This window comes from Pogonomyrmex barbatus, unplaced genomic scaffold, assembly GCF_055798465.1.
Source record: "Pogonomyrmex barbatus isolate J1 unplaced genomic scaffold, ASM5579846v1 scaffold2, whole genome shotgun sequence".
NCBI classification, from domain to species: domain Eukaryota; kingdom Metazoa; phylum Arthropoda; class Insecta; order Hymenoptera; family Formicidae; genus Pogonomyrmex; species Pogonomyrmex barbatus.
Genome location: NW_028297116.1, coordinates 3,745,208 through 3,767,530, shown reverse-complemented (window position 1 = coordinate 3,767,530; position 22,323 = coordinate 3,745,208). Strand labels below are relative to the sequence as shown.

Here is a 22,323-nt window from a genome sequence, read left to right as displayed (position 1 = left end):
TTACTTACCAATTTCTAAATATTTTTGATGTACAGGATCGTATTGTTCCCAGGACAAACTGCGAAATCGGCTCTTTTCTCTACTAGCTGGTAAAAGAGTGTCGTTTCTTCCATGATGATCGATAATGTTCGGATTTCTGTAAATTTGAAACCATCTTTTATTATTAATTATATTAACCAGTATTAACTTATATTAACTATATTAACAAATAATTTTCTCTTTTTCTTTCTCTCTCTCTCTCTCTCTCTCTCTCTCTTCTTTTTTTGCCTTTCTTCTTTTCTCCTTCTGCTTCTTTTTATTCTGATAAAGTATCTTTTCGCAGAATAGAGAAGTAAAGTAACATATTTGCGCAAAATCGAGGTAACAAAATTCAGTTGAAATGGAGAAAGATTCGAATCACGAGCATCATATAATTCAGTATTGATGCGGGATATGAAACTCGCAAAGTTTGCTAGTTTCGTCGAGTTGCACATTTCGTTATATTAAACTTGAGGGTCATCTCTACCGCGGTCTTTACTGCGGTCAGGACTGTAGCCCTGTAGTGAATGACCATGGTTATTTTACTTAGGAAATGAAAACATATGGTTCGTTTCACATTTATATTAACAGTAAATGGTAAATGATAAACAGTGAAGACACTTTGAACAGGAAAGAGAAATATAAGTGATGTAGTTCACCCTTTGCACGCTTTATTCTGTCTAAGGATTAATTGTTCTTATTTCAAACTAAACAAGGTAACATTTTGTAATAAGAAACATTTCTTGACTTCTATATAATCGATAGCTGCCAATGGAAAGGAACAATAATGTAGATTAAAGATTTCTAACAATGTCTGTTGCTCTTATTTCAAAATCAATCATTCTCGCTCTTCAAAATAGAACAAAAGCTCGGAGAAAATATCTTTCAGTTGCTAAATGCTTTAATAATAAAATAAGTATTTAACTTACTATAATTTAGAATTATACAACAAGTTTAAACAAGTTAAACTTTGAACAAGTTTAAAAATCATGATCGCATGATGATAACGATAAAAGATTAAGATTATAAAATGTATAAAATTGTGTTTCAGAAAAAAGAATAGAAACAAAAAATCATTTTCACAAAGACAGAATTTAGTATACCGCCATTTAAAATTTATATCAAATGTGATGTTCAAATATCAGATGTGATGTTCAAATTTTGACATTACATACAACTAGCCTACTTAAGAACTCTGCCCTCTCCTTCGAATCTTGACTATAATTTCTTAATTAGGTGAAACATATTTTCGCAATTTAAAACTGTGAAAAAAATTATTCGCACAAAAGTTATATGTGACGGCCATGTCTTCAGAGAAGGAGAGACATCGAGAAAATTTGTAAACTTTTGTTTTATTATATTGCATATAAGTATTTAAAATATGGTATTTAGAATAATATTACTTGTCTACGTTAACAAAACGATTTAATTGACAGTTATGAATTGTAATGATCTACAATATGACCACGGAAAGTTTATCATTTCCAAAATTCATGGCGATAATGGTTGCGTCATAGTGGCGCATCCGCACGCGCGATGGGGCGCATTGCGTAATTCGTAGCGATTTATGAGCATGCGAGGATAAATACTAAAATCGCAGATCCTTGATATCGCGATATTCGAGAGCATATCGTTCGATCGGTCGAATTACACGGATAATTACGAGCGAAGTTGGTCACAAGCCAGATGTAAATCATGATGCGAGGGAACGCGAGAACGCAGGGTTTTCGCAAATGGATATTTGCTGTGTGAAATAAGGCTGTTATTTTAGTTATAGTAATATCATCTGTCATGTGGACTCGTTTGAAAAAACATTTTATTTTGGTCCAGAAAACAGACCACTGTCGAATGCACCGTATATTAAAAGCAACTGAAAATTTTATGGATATTGCTATTCTCTCATGTCTCATGAGCGGTCAAAATTTTTGTGGCTGACATTTGAATTTTTATTAGTTAATGCAGCCATCTTTTTAATGGTCAGATATATACTGCTACTTTATAGTAAATGTGCTATAATTTAGGATTATGTTATATTTTATTTTATATAACCTTAATTTTTCAAAATATTTTGCAAGCAATATTTTACATTTCATTTTTAATTTTTATTTATTATATTTTTTCTGTATTTTATTACAATGCAAATTCTATTAATTTTTTTTTAACAATTTTTAAACAATATTATTTAAATTAAAGTTTAATATCTTATTTCTTTGTTAGTATCAAATAAATTAACTTTCAGTAAGCTTTAAAGGTTTAATTTCATTGATACGTATTTATTATATGACTAAGTAATAAAATATTTATTAGCTTAATTTTTATATTATAAGCTTATTAATATATAGTATATAGAAACCAATAAAAATTATTTATTTATGAAAAATAATTATTAATACAATTATACAATACTATTGCAATAAGAATATTGTATTAATAATTTATATGTTATGAAATAAAGGATTATTATAATTGCCGGTTGAGAATTAAAAATTTATCTTTATTAAATTTTTTAATTTTATAAAGTTTTTTGTTATAAAAAGAATATTTTTGTTTAACATAAAGCGTGCATTAATTCTATCAGAAATAATGTAGAGGAGAAACTCAATTGATGAAAAAAGACTGCATCACGAAAAAGAAATCGCTATCTAACCAATTAAGCATTGATAGCAACTGCAAATAAAGGTAAAGGTCTCTTGAGTATTCGCAAACGACGTACTACGAGTTTTCTCGTCTAGATGGGATGTTCCTGTTCTCGATGCGATTAAGACCAATTATTTATTATAGGTTTCCGCGATTTTCTGCAGCAAAACCATCACAAGCAAGATTTAAAGGATCATATTAAACTACTTGGCAAGTGTCGCGTTATCTTTTTGCAAAGCAAAATGTACTATTTGTAGTACGATAAAATGTTACAAACGAAAACATTTTTCAACATCAGAAATAGCAACATAAATAAAATTCAACTACTACGTCAATTTTATAAAAGTAATAACAAGTAATGTCTTCAAACAACGAGATATGAAAGATAGAAAATGGGAAATTTGTTTCTTCGATCGTACATCATTCAAAAGTTAGTACGCGTAACTGTAACGTTCTGTGTGGGGGTGCTCGCATACGTCCGTTGCGAATGCGCCGTGATGGAACACGCCGAGACGGATAACGTATACCTATGTAGATTGCGCAGCAATGGAGGTAACAATAATCTATAATGCACAGCACCCTGCAGAGCGTGCACGTCTCTATGGTGCCACGTTGCTCGACGAAACCGCCCCAATAATGAATCCTCCGAGCGATTTCCTCACGCGGGACATACGTCATATTTAATTACTTACAATACGATTTGCATTAGTCTCATAATTAAATATGTAAAATTTAAGAGAAAGATTGTAAAATATATCGATTATATATTAAAATTAAAAATTATTTCTCCGCTACAGTTAATTTTATAACATTATATAATCTGGCAATGAAGTCTTAGTTCATTCAGTCAATTAATACGATATATTAATTAATTTATAAAAGAGGAAGAATGATTATTTAGTTAATTAGACTTATAACCGTAATAAGTATTCAAATTAAAATAAATTAAGTCACATTCAGTAAATGTTATTGAGAAGTATTACTCTTTGCTACAAATATTCTCGACGAAAAATATTACGCTACCTCGCCTTTTGATTTTTCTTGTTTAAAACCGTCATGATTTATGACATTATAGTCCATACAGTTTGCTATCCTGCTCGTATAAATTCAATGAATTATGTAATGTCGGTTACCCGTTTCTCTGAAAACGCATCGTCGACGATACATAAATTATGAGATGCGACCATTGTATGGGCATATAAAATATGCGCGATATCACTGATGCATTACTGTAAAGGGATCTCTATCAGTTAATATATCATTACAATTTTAATTAAATTATCTTCGAAGTACTACACCGCGACTCGCAAATTAATGATTCACGAGTGTTTTTGTATAACTCGAATCCGAATTCAAAGCCAAGATACAGAGAATGTGATATCGGTACATCATTTTTATTTTATCCACTGGAGAATTATTCTTAAAAGATTACAAGTTGAACACATTTAATTTGATGAATCGTAGTATAGTCCAAAATAATGAACTATGGGTTTCTTATATTTTCTACGAAATACTTCTGATATAATTTTATTTTTTTTTTTTTTTTTTTTAAGCGGATTGACATGAAAGAAATTACAGAAGTTATAGCTTTGAATAACTTTTGAATAACTTTTAGTCAAATAAATTATCATAAGGTTTCCTTTGCGCGCAAAAGAAAATTTACGCTTAAGCTTCATCTTAAATCTTTAAGTGAACTTATTTTTATACATTTGAGTCTGTGAAGGAACAAGCTGTTCTGTTTGAATGATGAAAGGCGCCAGACACAACAGCTGGTTATGCCGATGAAGCCAATTACGAGCACCATGGTCATGTATGGACCTATAGACAATCTCCGTTCGGGAGATCGATCACTAATGGGCGCGACTGCCAGTTAGCATGCATCATCGGCGATTTAAGTGAAATCGACTCCGATCAATGGCACTCTCTCTCTCTCTCTCTCTCTGTCCATCAATTTAAAGCTCGATTTCGCTTTAATCCCCTTACGTAAAGTCGCTTGGAAAAATGCCGACTAACGCGGGATCTATGCTAGCTCAGTGGACCTTGATGTCACACCTGGCCGAGCCGACATTCAACACAAGCACCGGCCTGTCTGTGTATGATAACGTGTATGGTATAGAATAGAGTAGAAATACAAAACGTATGATACATGTATGGTATAGAAAAGAACGTCGGGAAAAGATATACAAGGTACACGGAAATGTAGAAATATTTCGTTAAAAAAACATTTTATAGTATTGATATAAAAGTAATAGATTTTTTTAATATATAGAAACAAAGTATTAATAATAGTTAAGGAAATACTATTGCAGATCTATTTAAATTAATCATTTAAGTATTACGTTTTTTAACTAATCAAAATTGTTTACGAAAGATCTGTTACTTAAAAGAAATGCGAATCAAATATTTTTAAGTGTTCACAAGACTGACTCTAACAACAATGAATAGTTATATATTTGAAATATGTTCAATTTTATATTTCTGTAATATAATAATTATATTAAATGTAATAAAAAGTTATGACAATGAATAGTTATATTTGAAATATGTTCAATTTTATATTTCTGTAATATAATAATTATATTAAATGTAATAAAAAGTTATGATCAAATAATAATTATTTTTACATAGCGTTTTAGTTATCTTAGCAATTGGTAACAGAATCTCTTGATATCACACATAAAATATTAATGTTATTTGGTGATTACTTCTTGTTAACGTTCCAGAGTTAATGCAGATGTTCACTGGGGATTCATAATCAAATAATGAAAATTTCGTTCGGTTGGTATTCGGCATAATGAAATTTCATTGCGAAATCATACCTCCGATATTATGCGCAGACTTTTCTGTAACGAATTGAAACTATCTGCACTATCGTTATTATGGTGCTAGTCTGTATCAGTAATTACAAAAGGCAGTACATCACTGTTGTACTGTGCAAGGCTCTTCCTCTCTTGCAATTTCTCTCTCATATACTTCTCCTATAAGTCAATACATTCTTGGTTTGCGGTGCTGCAGAATTTCCTGCTGACACCCGTGAAAAAGCTTCATATTCCAGCTTAAAACCCCTTTTAAAATGTACAACGTAAAGATAAGGAAAGGGAAAAAAGTAAAGCAATTTTCTGTATGTCTCTATACTGCAGAAACATGTTATTTTTTTTCGCAACATTATAATTTTAAATTGTGTCACATCGACTAAAAAAAGTTAACTGAAATATGTTTCAGATACTTGTAAATAATACACTAAAAGGTGCCGGTTAAAATTACGTTCCAAAACTTATACGACGTAGAAGAAAGATAGACAATATTTCACCATTAAGGATTGAATAAATGTTTTTTAAGAATTATTTTTTAAATAAAAATTTGAAACAGACGAATCTGTAGGTAGCTCGTAGAAATGAAATAACACAAACAAAAGGGAAATGAGACAAGACTTCATTTATCGAGATTTCAATTTGCGTAAAAAAATATGCGCAAGCAAGCTATCGTCACTGTGATAACAGATCCCTTTTTAACGTATCAGGGTTCAACTAGCGCGACGCGGCCATTCTAATTGGACCTTCCATAAAATTAATGAATGCAGATGACTTTGACGCCGAATTTTGTTCAAAAGAACGTTTCGCGTTGCGTGCCGCGGGCCAACTATCTCACTACCCTTTCCGTCAAACAACCCAAGCTCTCCAACCTCGCTTATTCGTCGTTGTTTCGCCCTTCTTCCGTCGGCGCACAATAATTATGGCAGTCGTGTGCATCGCGCTCGCCGTGTCATCCCAGCTCTTCTCCCGCACTTCCCCTCTTTCAGGTTCCGGAACATAGGGGCTGGCTCGTGGTCGGTGGAAGATAGGTGGTGGTAAGGGGTGGGTTTTAGTCCGGGAGAATATTAAAGTTTGCTCATTAACCGCTGATGCATTGCCCTGTCGGCTCACCCTTTCCATTCCCCCGCCCTACCCCCTTCTTTCCATCCCGTCTTCTTCTGCGTTCTCGTTACGACGATACGAAAGTAGTCTCGTATTAACGCGGATAAAAAATGTACCGTTCAGTACAGTCACCCCCATTATTAATCATCATCTCAGCTTCGAGACATGCCCCTGCGAGAACATTGGTTTAGTAGATCGTGATCCTGACTAAAGAAGATTTATTATGAACAGATGTGTGCATTGCACTGATGTGCAACACTTTAATAAAACTATTTATATTATTAGATAATAAATGAACTCAATATTGAAGACGATTGTTCTCTTGTATCTCTATGTATTGAATGCAGTTGAGAATACATGGAGTTTATACACATATATAATTATTATTCTTTTATAAATCATTCTCTTTCAAAATTTAAATTTGCTTTAATTTATCTTATATTTGGAGTATTTCTATAAGTATATAAAATAATTAAGGAAAAGAATCTCTCGCTTTCAATTTGTAATTGTAATACGACATTTTTTTATTCCGCTTTCAACTAACAATCAACAAAATTAGTAGGTGTCGAATTTTTTTCGCTTTTAATTATATTTTCTTTAATCATGTGTACCTCGCAAAACCTTGAAACGTAAGCGAGCCAATGTACTCTACGCCACCCCCGATACCACAGCTCAAAGCCGGCGCTCATCACTCTTCATCGTTCCCTTTGTCATTGAGACAGAAATGAAAGCCGTTGCTGTGGTAACCATTTTAACGTGTCTCCGAAACCACTAATAGCAATTTACCCAACGTGCATATCCAGGTAGTACGTAATTAAGCTCTGCCTCTTCCCACGCCCCTTGGAGCCACCCCCAACCCCCTACGCGAGACACAAGCAGGTTTTGCGGTTACGGAGCGCGCGCGCGACACGGTAAGGGGAGGGAGAGAGCATTAGCGGCATCATGGACCATGCTCTCTCCCCGGAATGCTGTAGCGAGTCGTTATAACGCTCTTCCTTCCTCGGAGGAACCACAATGCTTCCTGCGAATTTCCAAATCCATCTGGATTACAGCCTCGAGCAACGCTTCATAGCGGAATTTACAGTGAGTCATCGTCGAAGGCTCATCGACATTACCACGAAAGAGGCAGATAGAGAGAGAAACAAGGTATTAGATAGATTTGCAAAGATATAGATACATACGATAACTAAATCGTCTGGATGATGAAAATTGGTTGTATTAACATATGTTCTATTAAATAGGCAACGTTTGCAGATATTTCCCCGCATATAGACAGTTAAAATTTATTCAAAATATATTCAGAAATCTAAAAAAAATTTTAAATTAAATATTCGAGATTTCAACTGCTGTTTTAATTATAAAAAAATTATATATTTTTTAATTATACTATCATCTCCGTAAAGTACATTTATTTAAATCATTCATTAAGTTTTAAGCGAATAACCTGCTTTATATTTTTAGAATTTGTATATATACCATATTTGTATATATGTATATTTGTATATAGAATTTGTATATATTAGAATTTATATATTGTTTATTTCACCAATTTGTACCAACGAAGCCGATTGTTATCGTTCTTGTTACTAAGTTCTGTTAACGAGTATACGGTGTAATTACCACTTTGTTCATTTGTCTAAACTGAGCCCAAAAACGAGAAACGTGCCACGAAATAACAGGAACTTTTAAGGTTCCGCCAATCCGATGAAGCGCGCGTTGAATCAGGGTTAAAAGTTTCGGCCGACTGTGGCGTAATTAACGACGTTTAGAGATCCCGAGAACTTGTTGATAGGGTTGAAAGTTTGTCCCGGCCAATTATTTGCAATCTAAACAACGAACGCGAAGTGCATTATAAGTTGCGCAGCACCATTGTTAATTCGTCGCGTGCCAACAGCTGCAAAATCTTCAGTGATTTCAACTCGTGCATCGACACGACAGGGTTGCTGTAGATATTAGTTTTTTAGTATGCATAAAACGTTTATGAAACTTCAAGATTTAAAGACCCGATAATTTTCGAAACATTACACTTCATGTAAGCCTTTCAGATAAAAAGTAGAATGAGTTTATAATTAATAATCCACTTTGGAAACTTTGTGAATATCTGATAAGTGAACAACATGAAATCATGCAGTCAGATATGCTCATTTTTCCATTTATTATAATAATTTAAACAATTTTTTAAATATATTAAATATATCTCAACGTCATTTACTTGAAAAAATGATTATCGCATTTATATATTATGGATTAAATAATACATAATGTTTTTATTTATATTATTTATCCAGAATAATTCTTTTATCCAACGTTACTTTACATTTTTGTTATACTTTTTTATCGATTTGCTTTTTTTATTACCATTCTTCATTCATCATTCCATTATTCTTTCTTTTTTCCATCCATTATGTATGTTCAGAGAGAGAGAGAGAGAGAGAGAGAGAGAGAGAGAGAGAGAGAGAGAGAGAGAGAGAGAGAGAGAGAGAGAGAGAGAAAGAGAGAGAGAGGGAGGGGGGGAGTATCCAACTTATCTTACCTGTTGCAATGTGAGCTTTCAGTTTTCAAAAAACATGGCGACAAGAGATCTCGATATACATTGGAATACAAAAGAATATATGGGAACAAAACACATTGGATTATCATAACAAGTTAAACGTAACGGATTTTCAAACTTTTCTCGATGTTTTTAAAATTTTTCTCTAGCACATTTAAAACATATAAAAAAACATATAAAACATGGCTGAAAAGTTTTAGTTCATGGAGAAAATAAAATTTTTTATTGATTGCGCGCGCGTGCTGTATTGAATTCTTTAGGCTTCTCATTTTGGAAATTTCTATTAAAATAAAATACAAATAAAAACATAAAAATAATTTATATTTTTTTGTAGAATTTATTATTTAACCAATTTAAAAAAAATTACTTTTTCTTTGTACGTCATGTTAAAAGATACAGTCTGTATTTTTTATCCGTTTTTTTTTATCTTTCGTGACTAGACAAGGGATAATCCTCATGGAGTTAGTGTCAGTTAAGCCTGAATTACGATGTGTGACGTTGCAAACAGCTCAAGACAGCAATGAGCGAGCTGGTTAGTTTTGCATTTATGAATCTTGAGTTCTCTCTTTCTTGGGTGCTCAAGAGGGATTAGAATGCATGAACGTTGCAATGGAAGCTTTAGCCGTAGACCAGAAGGCATTAAGGGCAGCTTCGACGGCGCGTTACCGCGTATGTCTGCATTATGTGGAGTTTACTCATGGATTACGACAGTAAAGTACGCTGGTGGTGTAGTTTAGAGGGTGGGAATAAAGGTGAGGGGGCGAGCATCGGCCAATGTTTGCGATTGCCACATTCGCGGTTATTGGACGGTCGTACTGTTTAGTCCTCGATGATTATGCTAAATTATTGTTTACACCATTCCGCATCGTATTCATCTATTTGCCGTTGGCTATACAAGCCGATAGTTACGAATGTTACACCTGTTTTAATTACTCAGAAGAACTGGAATACATTAATTAATTTGCACGTTCCATATGCTCCATTAATTAATTCAGACGTATTTAGATTTTCGTATTTTCGTAATTTCTGGCTTATTTGGCTTTTTAACAAATATGATAATGTCATAAATATAAATAAAAGTTCGAAACATTTATTATTTAAAGTAGTAGTATAAATAATACATTTCTAATAAAATATCATAGGTCATTCATAGAATTATTATAAAAGAGGGAATTCTTGTTTGTGCGGTAAATTTCCTTTGTCTTTCATTACCAAAACTGACTGTTTCATGTATTCGACGCGTTAATCATTGGCTTCCGACAATACCGATTAAACCTCAAAGTCATTCCAAAAGATAGATATCGGTGTAGGATGCGAGTTCAGGTGAGCAGAAGGGATAATCCCATGGAGTTAGTGTCAGTCAAGCCTGAATTACGATGTGTGATGGTATGGACGGCTCTATTTGCTGTAAAATTATGATAAACTGCACCTCGCTGCCTGATAATAAATACGTGATCGATGGTTGCTGTTATTCCAAATCACGCTATTACATGACAGAACATTAGTGAAAAATATTAAAGCAATAAACATATATATATATATTGAGAATAGAAACGTTATATCTATTTTTAATAGATTAGCAAAGTTTTCATGTTGCACATTTTAAATTACATATAATTTCTTAAAAAATTTAAGAATATTAGGAAATATCAGAAGAAATAAAAGAAAAGTTGCAGAGCCACAGTTCAAAGACAAGAATTTTAAAATATTAAGTTGTTGTTTGTTGTTTTAAAATATAAAATATAATTATTATTCCATATGTACGGCCTTAAAACAATTTACCAACAATTTAAATATTTTTCTCAATTTTATTAATTAATTTTTTTTTTTTTTTAGAAATTCGTTCTTTTAGCGCTGGAAGAGTTTGTATGTAAATACAAATACCTGCTTTGAAAAAGCTGGTAATCAACGCGGTTGATTCAACTATCTAATAGCTTCAGACATTACGCGCCCGACACTAATTGCGAAGTGCGAAATATCGATTGCAGTTTACGCGGCTGTTATGGACAGGTAGTCCTGGCAGCGATATCTATCAGATCATCTCGAAGTAGATTTACGGCATTTAATCACTCGAGTTTAATCGTGATTACCGCACAGGATTACATCATAGGATTACGCACAGAATTATATCGACGTGTCGTGAGTGTTTTTAGTACCAATTCAACATGTCGTTTGACATGGCGTTAAAGCGAACATGGTGTACGGGACTAATGTAACAGAAAGGCTAGAAAATTAAGTGACACGTTAATTGAAAATGATATGTGTACAGAATCCACAAATCGATCGGTACAAATTTGTTGTTATTAGCCATAGATTGATGGCAAATCAAAAGTTAGTTTTCAGTAGATTATAATTATCGCTGCCGTTTTAATCAATATCGAAGTTATAAAGCCAAAGTGCACAGCAATCAATATTTATCCCGGGTTATATTGTAGATAATTATATTTTTCCCGGAAACTCGTGTTGTTTAACAGCACGAATTGTATTCGATTTCGCTCATTTATCATCAATAATTAGCGTTACCTGGCAATAACATATTTTTGCGATAATTATCACGAAAATTTGCTCCCAATATGAATTCTCCCATACCGGGATCGATATATTTATATTAACTAAAAGTTGCTTACACATACGTAATTTCGTTGCATTACGCGTGTATGATTAAATTCCAGATAGAACCAACATTTTCAGAGCGGCACACGTTTCTAAGGACTCCCTGCAGATCCGAGGACGTGGCGGATAGAGCAATCGTTTCGCCATTGTGTGTGCGGGGCAACTCCTCACCAATAATGGAAATGGAGAGGGCATTCGAGTAGAGATTGCGCTCGGTGGTAGATTGGTCTGACATCGTACAAAGCTCCGTAAAGAGACAACGCGATGCCTCTATATAGATTGCGATTCGCTTTTTTTTTTTTTTTTTTTTTTTCTTTGAACAGAGATACCGTCTTTTCAAAGCGAAACATCTTGATCTTTCAAAGAGGGATGTTCCGTCTACAGTTTGACCGAAGCTTTTGTAGGCGCGACTTGAGATAACGTGTATATTTTTGATCCCCCGAAATCTCTAAACTAAATCTCTAAACTTTTTATATTACTAATTACTGATTTTATATTACTAACTTACTTACTTATTAATTTAGTGAATTTTATATTTCAAGATCTTGTTAAATTTTTTTTAACTATTTTAGTCAATAAATTAATATGTTTTATAATAAATGTCATATAATATGTTTTAATGTTTAGAGAGTACATAAAGTGAGTTTAGTTTGTTTTTTATTGCTAGAGATCATAGATTTTTATGGTCCAAGGTGAATTCCTACTTGTGGTAAAAACTAGTCACATATGACAGAAAATAACTTTATTGTTTCGGAAAATGTAATTCCGCGGAAAATGCCGCTGTGGTGATGCTCGGTAAACTAACAACGTTATAATCGGTTCTTCTTCGCTCGAACAAGACGTTTCTCTATTAGTTAGTTTGAAAGTCTTTTCCCACAGAAACCCACTGGGAAACATTTTGTTCCACGTGCCCCGAAACGTGTCATGTCCGAAAACGTCAAACTTTGTATGAAATCTAGAAACTCTTTTTTTTCGTCAAGTAATAAAGATTATCGATATATCAAAGACTTGACAGTCTATAGATAGCATTTTGTAGCTGAGTTTAATTGATTAAAAATAAAAAAAAGAATGAAACTTTTTAAACCTTGAATTAATATCAAATGTTATTTGAAGTAAATTTTAATTTAAAATTATAAAAATACGCGTTAAAAGGTATAAGAAAATAGAACGTTTGATAAAAAATTTTATTTTCGAGAACACAGTATTGATTTAGATTTATCGAAAGTTAATGTACTTAATAATAATAATTTTATAACTTTACAGATGATTGAAAATGTTCATTATAGTAAAGGTATCCAGTTGAAGCAATAATCATAATTTGTCTTTTAAGAATTCAATCATGATATCGAATAAGAGAATAACGCGATAACGCGTAAAATTGGGAATCATTTTGCAAGCATTTTCTCTGATGCCTGCAAATTTGCTTTTTACATTCACGCATACATGCATGTACAGCCGGCGCCATACATTTCAGCGGCCGATAAAATGCGTGATGGAACGCGGTCCAAAGCGGAAACGGGTTTTTAATGTTTATTTTGAATCACATTTGCCGCGCTCATCGGCCGAAATGAGCATTTGAGCGATGATTTATAATCCGGGTCGACGCTCGGACGAAATCACCGGCTCGTTTTCATTGCTCACGCATTTTTTTCAAGCCGTGGGAGGCCATTCTTCTCTCTTCTCGTCGTTACTCAGCGTTTTAATAGCAAACGAGGAAACGGCGGAAAGCCGTTTAGCTGTTTCGAGATTCACTCACGTGCGCTTAATCGCCGCAGATTTTTACTTTTCTTGCTCTTTTGTTTCACATAGATCGCACCGGCGAAATTTGATTACGTCCTTTTTCATTTTTATATATATATATATATATATATATATATATATATATATATATAAACGTAATGATATGAAAATTGCATCCATCCGAAAGGAAGATCCCGTAATGTGTCGTGGCTGAACCACACATTTCGTTTCTAGTTCTGGATTTGCCAACATCCGTCGACTTAGTGATAACTACGAACTAAAACTACGAACTCTGAGACGTCACGTATTAACCAATCGGATCGGTTGGTGGTGTCAACGCGTCTCCACTGTCATGTATAATACAATGCGAGTAATTTTGAGCTTCGAGTTCAGACGCGGTCACGTACACACAGGAATTACGTGAGACAAACTACCTCGCTTCGCGCGTGATCGCGCACAGGATGTGCTCGCGCGTTGACGTCTATGCGGAATGTTCTAGCGAGATGTTACGCTAGTAACGTAACAGAGAATTTCGAATCAATACATTCCTACAATCGACCCGATATTCATATTACCTTATATTGATATAACAACGATAGAGAGAGATGAGAAAGAACTGTCTTGCGTGTCTTAAAAATCGTATAATTGTTCAATTTTATACAGCTACGGTTGCGTGATGCTACGCTGATGCGATATGTAACAAATATTTGTCAAATCAATTTTGTTAAATATTATTTTGTGTTATCAGTAAACTGTCACAATTTTTATCTAATGCCATGACATGCTGTTAAATAAACTTGTATCACCTATATATCTTTAAATTTAAAGTTAATAATGTACACATATTCTTTGCCTTTCCGTATGAGATGATTTTGTATGAACTGCACGAGCAAATTTCAGGTAAAAAAACCTTTATGGAAATGCTCGACGTAGCATATACAGCATGTATATATACGTGTCTGCCTGTTTCCGAACACACGCCACGTGCGTGTCGATACACATTGTCCCAGAGACACGCTCTCTTGCCGGAGTTAAGCCGCGTGTGGGGGTCTACCGCGAAACTACGAAGTTATTGGCGACATATGCGAAAGTTCGTTTAACCCCTTCGTCCTTTCGATGAATATGCAAAAGCGGCGTCGAAACGAGCCGACGATGTTCCAATGCTCGTCGTCGCTCCAAGCGACGTGAAATTCGCTCCGCCGACGATGCATCGCCGATTCAGGCAAGGGAGGAGAGATCGATGTCCCAGGTCTTTTGAGTGTGAATCGAATCGTTAGGATTGTGATATACAAACCTAACGGAAATACAAACTATCCCGAGGTGATCACGTTTTATCACGTAGTCAATGCACGAGTTCCAGCAAACTACATTCTACATTTCCACAAATATTAATATTGTTCGATCTTTTCAATCTGATTTTCAGTTATTATTATTATTATTATTATTATTATGCAGTTAATAATTACCTAGGCGATATGATTGAAGTTTATTTAATAAATAACGTTTTCACATCTTCAAGATTACTTAATATAATCTAAATTGATGCCGATTGGTCAATCTCTTATAACTAGATTTTCAAATAAATAATAAGAAAATTTGTTTAACGATATTAATATTCTATTTCAAGGAGTATATACTTGCTACTGAGTAGTCACTTCTGATTTGTGTGATTTTGTATAAAAAGATAACGAGATAAACTTTGTATTCTCAAGCCGGTTATCTCAGAAAGTGTCAAAGACATTAAGTATCCTACAAGTATTACTTCTATTCTATCTAGGAAAAATGCAGTTTTGCCTCTTCTCGCGAAGGAATGTTCGCGTGGTAGACAGGTTCCATTTCCTTGGTCTCCGAGGAGACGCAATGGCTCTCAAATAAGGACAAGGTCTTGAGAATTTTCACTGCGTGAAATATTTCTCACACGTTCATCGATATTCCATTTGCGGCCTCGATAGTCACGTACGTGCACACACACACATGTGCTCATATACGCACATAAACATACCAAAGGTAACTTAGTAATATGGTATAATAGGTATATATATCAAGAGGCAATTCTATAAGACTACTTGTTCAATTTTTCTATAATCTTTAGGATGCCTTTCGAGTAGCAAACTTTAGAGAAACTTTGTTAAACTTAAAATTATTAGATATTATTATTTTAGTTTTAAATTATCAAATCCTTTTTAAAATTTGTTTAAACTTGAAAAATTTTTTTAAGAGTATTATTTTATAGAATATATATACATAAAAAAATTCCAAATATAAATATCAAAATTTTAATAAAAAAATTATAGTCTTTAATAACAAACGAATGTTATTAATTCGTATTATAATCTTATATAACGAGTATTTTATTTTGTTTGAATCATCAATTCAATTCAATTATTAATTTCTTAAAAAATAGCTAAAGTATCCAGAGTATGTTTATTTTGCAATATTAAATCGTCAATAAAAATGAAGTTTAGGCAAACAAACACATTATTGATCGCAAAACTTGGACGAATTTATGTTTGTGCTTATAAATATTTCATGTACATTTTTTGAATATTTACTGGCGTCGGTTTTTCAGGGCATTACTAATAGGCATGACATGCGTGTGCGTGTATTTGTTGAGGCGAAATATTTGTACATTCCGATATTGTGCAAAAATGTATATAATACTGTAATAATACTGAAATCGTTCAGTAAAAACAATATCGAACCACCGAAATATTTTACATACTGGAATTTCTTCTATAATCCTTATACAAATTCTAATATTTATTTTATTTCTCTTTTTTATTTTTATTAAATAAAAAATTCTGCTATCTCTTCATAATCAATAATATAATATTTTGATATTGATATAAAAAAGAATTTTTACTCTGATTTGTTGACCAAACGTGACCACTTTTCTGTGACGTTCATGACATGTTCCTTCTTTTTTCACACTTCTATTAGGCAAGCTATCTGCGTGGCTCATTCATGAATATGGAAAATTGGACTTTTCGATCGTTTTTTTCCCATCACAAATTGATTCCGCAAGTGGTGCGTGCAAAGTACGGCGAATAATTCAAAGAAAAAAGAAAGGATTTCAATAATGCTTGCAAGTGGAAATTAAAGTTCGCTTTTAGGATAAGTATAAAAGTTCGGATTATTGGAAAAAGTGTGTGATGTTGTTCCAGAAACAAAATTGTCATTTGGAATATTTGTTCAATTACCGCAATATTAAATTATTAAAATCTCCGAATATTATCATTTTTATTTTTAATTTCTTTCTTTAAATTTTAACCCTTTTCTAACCTCTATTAATTAGATTATGTGATGGAATTTTATATAATCCACTTACCCAGTTTTCACAAAGTTCGCAAAATACTGCATAATACTTTCCGAGAGTGCCATTTCCAGTCTTGTGTAGTTTTTCGGAAAATGGCCAAATCCTTCCACCCACAATGGTGCTCCAAAGACGAACGGAAGCTCTTCGCCATGCACCGAGCCCATCTTCTGTAAACAAAACAAGAATAAAGTTAAGCGACTTCTACGTTGTTTGTCATCCTTTATACATAATCAAAAAAATAATGATAAAAATATTTTTCAATTTATAATACGTGATGAAATTTAAAAATTTTACGCAATAGATAAAGAAACTTAATATCACTTGGAGAGAAGACATATGTTGAAGTTATAAATGGCAGTAGATTTTGCAGCCAATGAATAAAAATGGAGATGTTTTCCATTGGTCTGCTTTAATTGCACATAACGTTGACTATAAATCAGAAATATACCGCTTAATACATCCGGGATTTAGAAATTGTCGTCGTCGACGCGAGGTTATCCGCAAGCTCGATCATCGCAGACACGTGCGATCAAATGCGATTCAATTTCTCCAGCGTCTTCACCAGAGAATTACGTTTTAACTGAAACGTTTAACTGACGTTGAGATCAACTGTCGGTTAGGTAAATCAGATAAAGCATTTAAAAATAGATAAATTGTTATCATTAAGATATTTTAATACTTATAGATTTTATAATTGTTAAAGTCAAAGATATCAAATGTCATTATAAGAATTATTATCCTTCAAACATTTGCATTTATACATCTTTCAGATATCATAAACTCAGGATTTCGGAACGTACAAATGCGGAGATACCAGACTCCGGAATCGATCTCTGAGGCGCAAGTCCGCTGTGCCGAGGAAGCTATCTGTTCCAGCAAGCACTGAAATGGAATCGGCGATTCTAAGGCGATTACGTACGTACACGTCCGTGCCGAATGGCGCACGAAAGGGCATTTGCCAAGTAGACGAGCTTAGTTCCGAATCGGTACTGCAGCGAGTTAAGATGCTGCTCTACCAATAGTAGAAAGAGAAAGAGAGTGAGAGCGAGAGCGAAAACGATAATCAGAATAGGAAAGAGAACGAGATAACAATGTTTATTAGTCTTCAAGTAAAAAAAAAAAAAAATGTATATAACGTATAAGAATATAAGTTAAGACAATATCCAAAATAATAGTGGTTGTAATATATAAAAGAAAGAGATAATATATATAAAAATTAATACAAAGAAAATAAAGAACAATATATAAAATAATAATGCAAATATAATAAAGCAAGTATAAGAAGAGCAAAGAAAGAAAAAGAAAGAAAGAGAGAGGAGAGGTAAAATATGGAATACAGAAACCCAAATCCAAAATGTCTGTGTTGCTTATTCGTCACTGTCGAAACGAATCCAGTGCTTTATCGAAGTTGTTTCGCCAACTAGATTCCGTCATTGTCGAGAGCGTTGGCTAACCGGCAATGTACGACTGCTACTGATACCATTAATTTCATTAAGGTACATCCGGTATGCTCTCTCAGGATCTGAGGCGATCACTCGCTGGCGAGTGATTGATGCGCTGCGATTGGGAAGGAAGCTCGATCTTCTCCGATCTTCGGTCTAATTTTTCAAATAAGTTGAAATTCTTTCTTGATTGTGAAAACAGTGAGCTTGGTACGATTGGTCAAAGGAAAGCATCCGAAATTGGATTATGAAATATTCAATCATCGGATAGCGATCAACCGTGATGGTCACATCTCATTCTGATTACTCGCGCATTTGTTGAACTCGAGGTATAAATGGCGGTTGGTCCGATCTTCTTTGAGAATGGATTTTCAACGATTTGTCCGGCCTTTTCGCGTGACATAATAAATCGGCGCCGATGACCTCCCGTGCTTGCGAAAAGCCCGAAAATTGGCGCGGGCGTGAAATTAAAACGAAAAAAAAAAAGAAAGAAGCGGATAGAAAGAGAATAGAGCGCGTTCACGTCGCGCTTTCAACCCTTTTTGGCACGGGTCTCGCGGCCGCCCCGTAACTTTTAGTTTTTATTCTGCAGTTCTTTTTTCGCTCCAATTTCGCTCCTCTTTTCGGCCTGAGGTCCGTCCACCGTATGCGCGCACGCTCAGCTGCCATAAAGTCGACTTCTGGCGTGTCTGGCATCGACAATCGCAGTTGCGAGTGCAATGACCGAGCAATTTCAATTTAACGCCACAAATGAAAGACAAATTTTATGCACAAACGATGGAAAAATGATGTCGTTAATGGAAATGACGTCGTTCGTTCTCATTATTTGTTATTTCATAAAATTCAAATTTATTTCATATATCTAACGCTAAAGGATGGTCATTAACTGAGAATTATCAATCAAGAGAAAAATCAATTCGTTTTTAAGATAATTTGTTCAAAATAATTTCTAACTCTTTTAATCTAATAATAAATGATCTCTAACTCTTTTAATCTAATAATCTATTAAAATATACTTAATATAAATTGTGTTAGCAAGATAATAAATTGAGTAAGGTAAAGAACATTTAAACATTTTTATCTTAGCTTTTTGTGTGACTTTAGATATCATAATAAAGATATCTCTACTAAATAATGCACTATTATATTTTTTCACATCTTTTCTTTACGTATCTCAGACGTAGTGAATGTTACCATTTTTATCATCATGCAAAGCTTCATCTAGTAGCTTCAGTACCTTCACTCGCGGCAATATCACTTTTGACTCAGCTATTGTTCTTCGCGGAAAAATTTCCAACGATCTCAGTGGATAATCCACAAACGTCAAGAAACGCAAGAAAAAAAATCTATGAAGAATTAGTTTAATGAATAAGAAAAAAATAAGAAAATTATTTTAAAAGTCAGACAGAAATTTAATAAAAGTAGAATCTTTTAAAGTTTCCCAGTTATTAATTAGTAAAATAGAAAAAAATTTGAATGAATTTAATATAGGGAATTAATATATAAAAAAAAATTTTTTTATAATATATCTTAAGTTGTGAACTAAAAATATAGTAAAACTAAAAAAAAAGCAAATTAATAAATAATCTAAATCAAAATTATATCTTCTTTGTTTAAAAATATAATTTTAAAGCAACACTGTTTTTAAAATAATTAAGATAAATAATGAGAAAATTAATTATTAAATTTATTCTATCAAAATATTATAAGTAAATCTTGAGCTTAAATTGAGACAAGAAAAAAATATAAGAAATGACACTATATTATTGTCGTAATCTAGAAGCCATGGAAAATTTATTGGAACGTATATCTTTACAGATTCTGATGTTTCACATTCACAAATGCAAAAAACTATCGTCGAGTCCAATGTCGTCCCGACTTTTAAGATATTATTCTCTCTCTCTCTCTCTCTCTCTCTCTCTCTCTCTCTCTCTCTCTCTCTCTCTCCGGTTCTTTACGGACAAAGAAGAGAGGGGTGAGAAGACATTGTCGGTGCACAGGAGAATGCTTTGAGTTTTGCTGATTCGCGTTGCTATAACTTTGTAGCTGGGATGTAACCGGGGAAACGGGGAAAAACAATTCTACGTCGGAGAAGAGCCGACGCGACAAAGGCGAAAAGGGAGATCGGTTAAACGTCGAACGAAAGGAAAACGTTAGCACTGCTCTCCTTTATTAAAACTCCGTGTTTCCGCTCGCACATAACGCTAACGACTCTTCGAAAGCGCGGCTCTCTTTCTTTGTTTTACGATTAATTGAGCAGATGGAAATTTCTCGTACAAATTCCATATACTAGTATATTCACGATCGTAAATTATCATTTTCTTAATGAATATTTTTCTTATACTATCTACATTTTCTTCTTTATTTGCCTCATTTTTTTTCCTACCTTTTCTCTTTCTCTTTGTCTATTCACAAGGCAGTTTACCTTGCGTCTCGTTCAGCTTTCACTAGAAGAATTAAAATATTAAAAATTCCCCCTTTATCGTTAGCGTTTCTTCACTTGAATATTTGTCTAGCATCACCTCGCGCAAAATATCCTTCCGCATTTTCATCTTATGCATAGAGAAACGTCGTGTAAAAGTCACACGCTATATAATCTGGCGAGTGACTTCGCAGACGCGCAAGAAACGCGCTGTTAATGCCGCATCTTGGCTGAAGAGCGGCTCCCGAGGCCACATTACGCCGCCTTTGTAACAACGACGGTCTTAACAGCTACGAAGCGACGTCGACAAGGATTACGGGACGTCTGCGTCGTGTCGAGTGACTTCGCATGTCTTCTTGCGCCTCTTAGCCAAGCGTGTCGGTTGACGATTCGGTTATGACGACTGATGAATTCATAACTTTTCTAAGGTGCTTTTCAGAAGTCCCTAATTCTGCAAATGTCCCATGTTAAAGACAGTTTGAATTCCATTTGAATGTATTATGGATTCGTTCCTCTCTGACTCAATTCCGTATGTTGATGCTTTCTTCGTTACATATGTAAAACGGCCCGACTTTGATATGAATAGGATTAGAATTTCGAGAGATGGTAGAGATGGTGCAACAAACATTTATAAAATAAAATGTGGTTTTCTAAATAATTGACACAAATAAAAATATGACGGATCAAAAGGAAGAAATAGTTGTGCACGATAGTAAGTATTTTCCATGATGAATATTGTACATGGAAAATTTTTTTTCTCAAATAAAATATAAATTATTTTAATTTAAAAATATTTTTATTTAATTATAGTTATGTACAATCAAGATCCCTCAAATCCTACTACAAAATCTGTAATTGTAAAACAGTTTGTTAGTTTATTATAGGTCTTTATAGGAACTTTCTTTTTAATAGGGCATTTTACATCGTGTAAATTGGCCGTAAGCGAAAACGCGGGAAGAGATTTTGATTTTGGTAATACGAGAGAGAGAGAGAGAGAGAAAGAGAGAGAGCATGAAATTCTACGATGTAATCTCGTTGACGCGATTGGACCTTCGCCTTTTCGCTTTACCTTTACCTCAACCTACCCAACTCTTGGATACCGACAGGATCACGACGGCATTCCTGACGTTCCGCAGATGCCGGCAAATTTCAATTCGTGCTTCGGTTAAACCGTGTCGTCGTAGGAAGCGACAATACGAGGCGCCGTTGAAGGTAACGTCGCGCTGATAGCAATGGGAATTGCCAGCCGACATAAAAATTTTTGTCACATTTATTTAATTCGCAAGATCATCAAATTTGCAATACTACATCGGTCTATCGGTAATAAGAAAAAAACTTTTCATCTTCCAATTATTTCTAAATAAAGATATAAAATGTTCTCATTCTCGTGTGACATTAAATAATAAAAATTGAACTTATTGTTCTTCAAGTATTAAAAATACTGTATCGTGTGCAATTCTTTTAATCTTTTAGATTTAAATTTAATTTAGATAACACCTTGCGTCGTTCGACGCAATTTGTTCATTTTATTTCGTTACGCTTCACAAGTTTTAATCTTCTCTTTGGACATTTAATTAATACTTGCATCTATTTTTCTCACACTTAAAGATATTTTCATATATTCAGAAAGATATTCATTTACAAGGATGCTTCATTTATGGAACGTAACT

At 33.7% G+C, this 22,323-nt stretch overlaps 1 protein-coding gene across 1 annotated transcript in view; it reads right to left on the bottom strand.

Moving 5' to 3' along the window:
• The window catches only part of NLG-4 (neuroligin 4), a 187,911-nt gene that overhangs the window by 35,006 nt on the left and 130,582 nt on the right, over positions 1-22,323 (bottom strand). Inside the window, exons 9-10 of the mRNA XM_089077120.1 lie at positions 16,802-16,956; positions 9-136 (exon numbers count right to left, since the gene is read on the bottom strand). Coding sequence (XP_088933246.1) covers positions 9-136; positions 16,802-16,956 — 283 coding nt within the window. The remainder of the gene's footprint in view (positions 1-8; positions 137-16,801; positions 16,957-22,323) is intronic.